The sequence below is a fragment of the Coturnix japonica genome, chromosome 6, assembly GCF_001577835.2.
Source record: "Coturnix japonica isolate 7356 chromosome 6, Coturnix japonica 2.1, whole genome shotgun sequence".
Taxonomy (NCBI): domain Eukaryota; kingdom Metazoa; phylum Chordata; class Aves; order Galliformes; family Phasianidae; genus Coturnix; species Coturnix japonica.
Window position 1 is genome coordinate 17,382,929 of NC_029521.1, and position 9,464 is coordinate 17,392,392.

Below are 9,464 nucleotides of genomic sequence, written 5' to 3' on the forward strand. Positions count from 1 at the left end.
CATCTTGGAGTTCAGTGTGCAAGACCTGGCCCTTATGCATTAAGCAGAAATTCTGCTTAAATAACTTAGTTACAAGTTTTACCAAGGTGATGTAGGATGCCTTCCTAAGAGACTCATTTTTAAAAAGGAATTAAAAAAGCTGCAAATTGGAGTATCTTTTTTGTACACACAAAGGCAGCTCTAATAGCAAAAGGCTTCCTGCCCCATTTACCTATTACCTGTCTAGGTTAATAGGCTTATCTGTATTTGTGTAGGAATAAAAACTGGAAATTCCAGTCTGTTTGAATATCAAAGTGCTCTTACTAAGTTGTCACAGTGTTTTTCAAGAAAAACATGCTTTTTAATTTGTTTGAGGCTTTATGAATGACAGTAGATGAAAAGATGCAGTTCTGGCATTATAAGGAGACAGTTAAAAGATGTGTGATTTCTAGATTAGATATTAGGAGGGAATTTTTTACTCAGTGGATAGTTAGGTGCTGGCACTGTGGCCTGGAGAGCTGTGGATGCCCCATCCCTATAGGAGCTCAAAGCTGTGTTGGATGGGGCCCTGGACCCTGACCTGGTGGAGGGTACCCAGCCCATGGCAATGAATGTGGTAGGACTGCATGGGCTTTGAGGTCCCTTCCAACCCAACCATCCTGTGATTCTATTCAAAAATAGAATCACAAAAAATAGGAACTATTTTTGCTTGCTATTAAAGCTGATACTTGTTTTTTATCTATTTTGAGATACGCTGCAATAAAGAATTTTTAGGAATGAAATTCTCTGTTGTGATACATGTAACGCTTCCAAAATGGTTATTTTTTCCTCTTGTGAACACATCTTGCAATCGTAGCTGTCAACTATTCTATCCTGTGAGCTATGTCCTGCATCTTATGTTCTTGCCTTGTCAAGTGTTTTAAATTGCATTTTTACCTTTCAAGTAAAATTCTGTGTCAGCTGTAGCTTTTTATCCAGTGCTGTGTATTTCAGATCCTTTATCAAATGCTTATTGGAATTTTTAAGTCTAGTAACACAAGGAGAGACCCATTCCAAAAAAGGAATCAGTATTTTAGTTGTTCAAATTAATGAATTTCAAGCATGTCTGAAGTTTCTTAGATCCAGTCTTTCCTAGTGGATATATTTCTTGAGCAAGAAGTGTCTTCCATGTGGAGGTTCTGATATTTGGAGTATATTTTGTCTAGGGAGATGTACAACCTTGACAGTTTGAGCTTGAAGTTATTTTGGTGTCTGTTTTCTAGTAATGCTTAGAATTTTCACACTGCAAAAAAACAGATGTTTATAAAACATCCATAGTTCCAGGAGTACAGTCAGGTCATGACTTTTGCCTTTTGTGGAAATCACTGTGAAGATTTTTATGCCTTTTTCCTACATGTTTCTTACCTGTTAGCCTTGATAAGTGTGTCAGTTCCTAGCATATGTGACAGCCAGGGACACTAGTATCATTCAGGTGTCCAGTTTGTAATAAGATGGTGAGAATGGCTTCATTTCTTATGGTTTCTGGTGATTTTATTTAACTTATATTCCTCAATACCTAATTCTCATGGATAAAAAAGTTGCTTCCAGCTCAACTTCTTCATCTCTGATCGCTCAGTGAACTTAATTTTGTCACTTCTGTGACAAAGTACTGGAAAGTATAAGAAATTGGTCAAGAAATAAGGTCAAGAAATTGATAGATGGAAATGCTGCTGCTGTCAGTACTGCAGCTGGATGCTGGCCATGGGCTGCTATCATTCCCAATTAAGAATATACTACAGTAGCCTGATGTATACAAGGTAGACAGAGTGCCTGTAATGTCATATGGTTTGAGGCAGGATTAAATAATTTTAGGGTCTTAAAATATACATGTGCATTTATACAATGAATTTTGAACTTACTATTTTTTCTTGTGCTTGTGTAAACTACAGTAGAATTAACAGCAGTTATTTAAATCCAGTTGTTGAAGTTCTTTGTGATATTGGATACATATTGTTTTCGATCAAAGTTGTCTTAGGAATTACCCTTCCTGAGAGGATTTTGTTGTAGGAAATCTGTACAGCCTATTGCATGTGGCTGTACCACTGAAAGCACAGCTGGGCCTCTGATCTCGGAAGCTTTTAGGGTGGGCCTGTCTAGTACTTGGCTGGGAACCTGCTTGGAAATACTGAATGCTATCCCTCTCCCAAGCATGTATGGGGCCTCTGTTCTTGGGGTCGCTCAGAACCTGGCTAGGCAAGGCCTTTTTCAGCCTTGCTTTGAGCAGGGAGCTGGGCTGGATCCCATTCGTCCTCACTGATTCTGTGGTGATTTTCTCTTGTGGGGAGTTTTATATGACTTCCTCAGTCATGCTTGTTGGACCACTTCATTGGACTATGCCCAACGTGGAAGAAAAAAATCTTGTCTGAAATCATTAAAATAGGTAGGTTAAGAAGGCTGATGGGAAGAAAGCTTTAAGCCACCTTAAAGTGAATCAACTTTGTCTTCTCTGGAAACTTGAAGCTGTGTTATCGTTTTTATAAGAGGTATTTTCCCATTTATCTTTATGGACTTCAACTGCGTACAGAGCTCTAAGCTATGTTTAAAATTGTTAGCTATGTTTGTTTAATGTCGCTAGTGAACACCGAACATGTAAAGTTCTCTGTTTGTTCCTGGAAGAATAAATATGTATGAGGAACTACGTATTAGGTGAGAGGAGCAGTTTTTATAGAAGAATGTTTGATTGGGAAGGTATATGACCCAACTAGTAACCTATTTTTATTTTTGGTGACTTAACTTGAAAGTACTTTACTGAAATACCTTGAATTTGTTTTCTTTAGAAGATATGCTAACATTCTGTTTGAATTCCAGCACACAGAAGATATGTAGTGAACCTATCTATGTAACCTTCATGCCTAAAAATATGAATCCACAAGCTGCCTTTGCTTGGGAAGAAGTTAAGTCTTCTCACAAACAAACTTTTTTATTCGCTTAACTGTAAGAATGAGTTTTTCAGTAATTTGGCAGTAATTATTTTATTACATGGGCTATTAAAGAGGTAATGTGTAATTTTTGAGGCTTTCATTTGGCTCTGTCAAGCTTTTTTTTCCCTAAAGATTGTCTCATTTTTGTTTCTGTGAGTTGTTCTGAGGAAAAAGGAATAGTTTTTTTTCTTCCTCAATCTTCTGTGTATTAAAGACTCTTAAATTTTTCAAGTAGATTGCATGTTTTTACTTCTGAGGAAATAAATGATGTGAAACAGGCTGTAATTCTAAATATAGTTTTGTCACTGAGTACAGAGTAGGTGGTTCTAGGTAATGGGTTCAGTGCTCTTGGTAAAGGCTTTGTGGACAAGAAGAGTACAGCATCTTAAGGGGAGCTAGGAACAAGAGGAAATACATTGTAATGCACATTGTTGGTTAGTGTGTTTTTACTCAGCTTCTCAGATTATTTAAATATACATGCTCACAAACTATTATGGGAAGATTATGCAGGTTTTCTAACTGTAACTCACACCTAGATGTTCTGTAGTAACATTGAACTAGGATAGATTAAATATTAAGTTGATAGAAGAAACTGCCTTCTCAGTCACTTTTGTTTAGCAGTTATGGAAAGCTGCATTGTCTTGTGATACATTATTTCAGTTTGTATTGTTAGTTTCTTGCTGTCTGAAGTGATTTGATGTTATATATATAAATATTACTACTAGGTGTTATGCTCACTTGGTTGGGAAGTTAAAAATTCATTTTTATCAATAATATTGTTTAGGAATATGAAGCGCGGACAGGAAGAATGTATAAACCTCCACCTCCATCAGCAAGGCGTAAAAACATTGAATTTGAACCACTTTCAACTACTGCTTTGATTCTGGAGGATCGACCAGCGTAAGTATAATTCTACTCTTGATATGATGATGGCTGAATTTGTTAGATGTGAAACTTATCTCAGCAGAATTATAATTCTTACACAAAAGCATGTGTGTTATTCCATTCTACTTAATAAGCTAACAAATATCTCCAGAAGAACCTGCAGGTATATGAGACTATGAGAAATTTTCTCAACGTAACAGGGGTCACTGGTAAGTTATCTGCTGTGTAACGGGACAGTGTTGTAGGTACCCCTAACCAGGAAAACTACTGAAAACTTACGGATTTCTTCCCTGCCATCTTAGTGTGCACTCCCTTCTCCTTCATTCTTTCTGGACGATTACTTTCCTAGAACAATAGGGAAGACTTAATAGTGGCAGTTAGCACCTCAGCAAATTTGGAGGTGGCCTACCAGAAAAAGAAAGAAGTATTAAGTAATAACAGGGGTAAAAGAATTGCTTTTGAAACATAAGAAATAAAAAATGAGTGTTAAACATTTCTGACATGAAGGTACTTGGCCACTATAGTTAATATCTTGGTACCAACAAAGCAAAGGAATTTCTTAAAACTGTTCCTTGCTGCAGTTATGTTCTCTGGGCTCCTTAAAACTACAGTTGAAGGCAATAAAACAGGAACTGTAGGTGCAACAAAAACTGCACTAAATGCAATTGAAAACAGTAATGAAAAATGAGTAAAACATTGTTTGATCCATTCAGCTATATTGCCTTCAGCAGTCTGAAAGAAAGAGGAGAGCAAGGTGACTAGGAACACATACTGTGAGGAAAGCAAAGCAATCAAAGATTTCAGATCACACCTCAAGAAAACTTGTGATGGCACTCGTTTGCTTCAGTTAATTTCCATTAAGAAATGGCAATTAGAAGCGTTTCTTTGGAGATTCTCTCAAGTGGTTTATAAGCTCCTGCAATGCTAAGACAGAAATATCTGGCAAATATCTTGAACAGTGGTGCAGATTAGTGTAAGCTTTTGTAAATGAGTTATTTCCTTTTATTCTGTGTTAGAAACAAGGACAGTAACTGTAGTATGTCTATAAGAATGCCTTTTCTACTTGTTTCAAATCTGAGTACTATTTCAAGTGTATAGCATGTTGTCATGCCATCCTTGAAAAGAAATTCTGCTCTCAGTTAATTCTGAAATATTAAGAATGTGATCAGTTCTACTTGTAAAACATAAAATAAAATCAGAGAGTCCTTTTTTTCTGTGTTAAGTTACAGAAATGTCTTCTGTTTATTGTGAAACAAAGCAAAATAAAGATTAGATAAGAAACTGAGACCAAAACTTGTGTTCAGTTTTTGTTTCTGAAATGAGACTAGACAGTCAAAAGGAATTGTGTATTTGGCAATCAGGATCACTGTGCAACTGAAAGAAAAAAATAAAAATTGAAGCAGTCTAATTGATAGTTCTGTAGCATGTGTCCTTAATCTTAGAATTAGTGTGATTGGGCTCTGTCCTTTGTTTCTTTTGTGATTCCATCTTCCCCTTACCTGTTATTGAACAAACAAAATCATAGACCTGGTTATGCTTAATGATTGAAACTCACACATGCAAAGATTTATCAGCATAAGTGACTGCATGAAGAACATCAGTATTTTTGTATTGCTTCATGCAAACTTAATTTGGACATTATTTCAAATGTTCAACAAGTATAGTAACTTCAGAGTCTGGTGACAGACAAGGAAGAACAAAGCCTTCTAACAGATTATTTTTCTAGTATTAGTTGAAAGGAAAAAGTTAGAAATGTGGAGATCTTGGCTGTACCACAGTGTGGCTTAGGATAGAGTGCTCTTGTGTCCTGGCCGTGCCCTGGAGGAAGCTGTAGGACAGCAAATGAACAGAAGTAAGAACCTGGTAGTTCTGAATAAATAGCAACCTTACACTGTGGTTACTGAAGCACTGACAAGAAGTGTGACAACTCCAAAGCTTGCTTTAGAAAGAAACCAAATTAAGGAGCTGTTTTGAAATGGTTCAGTATGTTATTTGTGCATGTTGAATTCAGGAATAACTTGTTTTCAGAAATCTTCCTGCCAAATCAGTGGAAGAGGCTTTACGTCACCGACAGGAATATGATGAAATGGTGGCAGAGGCAAAAAAACGAGGTATGTAAACTGCTAATCATCACTATAATTCTACTTAACTGTATAGCAAAAATATCTTCTGGCTGGTAGATATAGGAAAGGACAACCTTGTTTGATATTCAAGATTATTTTCTTGAAAGCCAAGCATAATTCTCTTCCCCCCCCCCCCCCCCCCCCATTCCAGCACAATGAATGTAACTAGGTTCAAAAATCAGCTTTACTTTAAGTGAAAGCTTGATTTTTCTTTTTTAAACTACTTGCATAATGTGACTGTGTGAAAACCTCTTGTATACTTAGACTCCTTTTTTTTTCAGCATTGTTGCTGCAGTACTTGCTGAGAACTAAAGTAGAATAAAGCTGACTGCTTTAAGATGATTTTTTATTTACAGGCATTTGATACCAATTTCATTGTGAAGACAGTTGAAAACCTTGTTTTTCAAATCAGCTGTATCTGTGAATCTTCTTCCAATAGATCTGCTTTTTGAATTAAAAACATTTGTTTCATCTGGGACTGTGGCAGTCTATGAGTAGTTTGTTGAAAGGACTTCTGTATTCTTATGCTTTAGTGTTCAGGGAATAAGCTATTTTAAGAATTTGTGCTGCATATTTTACTTGGGCTGTTGTCAGTCAGATATAAGCTCCCAAACGCATAGAGCCTCTATGGATCTGTAGCAGCTTGCTCTGAAAGATGTAATGAGAAATCCAAGGCATATGACGACGTAAATACACTTCAAGAGAAGAGTGAAATCTGGTAAAGTATGAGCTTTGAAAGGCCAGTAATGAGTAATGTTTTAGTGTGTGTGCCTTAGTATTCATTAAATTAACAGCTGTTACACACAAAGCTTCATTAAAAGCTTAATGAAGCTGTTCAGCCATATAAGTTTACAAGGAATGGCAAGCTTTCTTTTTTGATTTGTCTATTGCATGCAGAAAATGTCTTGCCATTTCACAATGATTTTTTTTTTTAGTGATGGCAAAGCTCAGTTCTTTCTAGCCCTTTGAACGTGAAGGAATCTTTGAATGATCAATTTCTAACAAAATACTCCTATTTAATGGTTTTGAAGAATGGTTTAACTCAGCACTTCCTTATTTGACAGTTACAGAAAATGTAAACTGGGCAAATCTGGCATAGAAATAGCTACAGCAGACATGAAACTTTGTATTGCTTTTTTATTGTTATTTTTCAGAGTAGAGCCTGTAATAACTATTTTGTTTGCATCTTGCGTTGTTTTTGTAATGTCTGTTTTTTTTATAGAATTACTTTGATACTTGCCTACAATCATCAGGAAAAGTATTGGTTAGCTCATGTGCAACTGTAATTTACCCTTGATCTTTCATCCACAATCCATGTAATTAGACAGCAGCTGAATTACTTACCTAATCACTTCTAACAGAATTTTGAATATGTTTTCTTTAACAGAAATTAAAGAAGCACATAAAAGGAAGAAAATAATGAGGGAGCGTTTCAAGCAAGAAGACAATATTGCTAGTGCTATGGTGATTTGGGTCAATGAAATACTACCTAACTGGGAAGGCATGTAAGTGAAGTTTTGCTCTGTAAATCCAGCAAGTGTAGCTTCTCTCTTCTCTGGAAACTGAGGACCCACATACTTTGTTTTTCTTTCCATTTGTTTTGCAAAATTAGTTTTTGTTGATATTATTAAAGTACTGTATTTCATCATTACAGAGCAACATGAAATGTGCTTTTGGGAGCTCAGTGTTGTGGGTTGTTTTTTTATTGGGACTTTTACATAAGCAGCGATCACTGAATCTTGATTTGGGAAATAGCATGCTATTTTTCTTTGAAGCTGCTCAGTAATTACAGAAAACAAGATGTATAATACAGCTGCTTTTCTTCCCTGCCTCCCTGTTCTAGGCGTGCTACCCGGAAAGTTCGAGAGCTGTGGTGGCAGGGATTACCACCAAGTGTTCGTGGGAAGGTGTGGAGTCTAGCAGTGGGAAACGAGTTAAATATCACTCCTGGTATGAATTAACGTATTACATTAGAGCAAAATACAGATGGTTATTTTCAGTTGAAATTTAGGATTTCTTTGCATAGAATTAGATGTACTTTTTACAATTAGACAATCATAGCCTGGTAAGTTATGCAAAGAGAGTTCAAAAATTTTAAAAATGGTTTAGTTTTATAAAAGAGTTGAGGGAGAATTGTTTAGTTCCTAAGTAATAATTTTGATGAATTGGGAGTGTTCCAATCCATTCACAAAGTAAAAATCTGGATGGTTTGAAACATGATTTTTTTTCCTGTAGTTTGAATATTCAGCACAGAATGAGGCATAAACTCTTTGTGGTGGTATTTCCAGTGGCTAGTTGTAACAATGCAGTAGGGATCTGCCTCTCACTCTCCCCACCCCTCAGTGGCAAGAAACAATCAAGAAAAACAAAGCCAAGTATATATAGCGTGGAGACTTTTCTTATCTCATTATTTTGTTTCTACTTGCAGAACTCTATGAAATCTTCTTATCTAGAGCTAAAGAACGATGGAAAAGCTTCAGTGAAACAAGTTCTGAGAATGACGTAGAAGGTAAGACCTTCTAAATGCTAAACAGATTCCTATTTATTTTTACACACAGTTTCACTACTTTGTCTGCATTTGCAGCATTAGGAATGTTTGCTAAAATACTCTGGGCCATATCCTACTTGTTTTTGTGTCAGGCTGCATTCAGAAGAAAATTAGATTAAATACAAAAGGAAGAGAACTCAAGGCCCAGTTGAAATTCTTCTGGAAGTTCTTGAGTGGATGCTGCCACCTTTGCTGTGATTTAAAGAATGCCAGCCCTAGGATACAGGAAGTTTTATATAAAAATATAATAGAATAAAAACCAACTTTTTTCCTTAGGTCCTGAAAGACCTTATATACATGTGGCAGTTTTAGTCTGAAGCCTGTGGAATGATTTTATCACTTTCAATGACTTTTGGTTTTGCTTGCAGATGCTAGTGCATCTGTTGCTGATCGTGAGGCCAGCCTGGAGCTAATTAAGTTGGATATATCACGCACATTTCCATCCCTGTATATTTTCCAGAAGGTGAGAGTTCTGTAACTTTAGCTATACATTGAAAGGTCTGAGTAGTTAAACAAAAGGAGTAACCTAGCTAGCAAGTATGGAAAAGTTGTCAGAAGATCTTGTCGTAAAACAACAAAAGTAAAATTACTCGGTCCTTTTCTACATACAACAGCAAAGAGTCATGCCTTTTTTGATTGGATTAAGTTAGGATACTTACTGTGTTAAAGTGGTTTTTGTAAGTGAAGGACTAATAAGGCTTTTTCTTCTGCAAGAATTGCATGCAGTTCCTGTTATTGTTTAATGAAATTACATGTATGCCAATCTGTGAATATTCTCATGGCTTCTACAGAAATCCAGATGCATTTCAGTGCACGTTTTCAGGTTTTATAATTTTTATACAGAGATGTGCATGCAAGGATGTATAAAATAATCTGCATTATTGTATTATGGTAACTTGTGCTACCAAGAATTAAAATGGCCAGTGTCTCAAAAGGAAAAACCAACCTTGTTTATGTACCAGATGTATA

The 9,464-nt window shown here is 36.1% G+C and overlaps 1 protein-coding gene across 3 annotated transcripts in view; it reads left to right on the forward strand.

Annotated features, from left to right (window-relative positions):
• The window catches only part of TBC1D12 (TBC1 domain family member 12), a 35,654-nt gene that overhangs the window by 19,378 nt on the left and 6,812 nt on the right, over positions 1-9,464 (forward strand). For all 3 annotated transcript variants that reach the window (XM_032445624.1, XM_032445623.1, XM_015867108.2), the window contains 6 exons: positions 3,724-3,839; positions 5,853-5,935; positions 7,335-7,452; positions 7,791-7,897; positions 8,376-8,456; positions 8,864-8,958. In XM_032445624.1, coding sequence (XP_032301515.1) covers positions 3,724-3,839; positions 5,853-5,935; positions 7,335-7,452; positions 7,791-7,897; positions 8,376-8,456; positions 8,864-8,958 — 600 coding nt within the window. The remainder of the gene's footprint in view (positions 1-3,723; positions 3,840-5,852; positions 5,936-7,334; positions 7,453-7,790; positions 7,898-8,375; positions 8,457-8,863; positions 8,959-9,464) is intronic.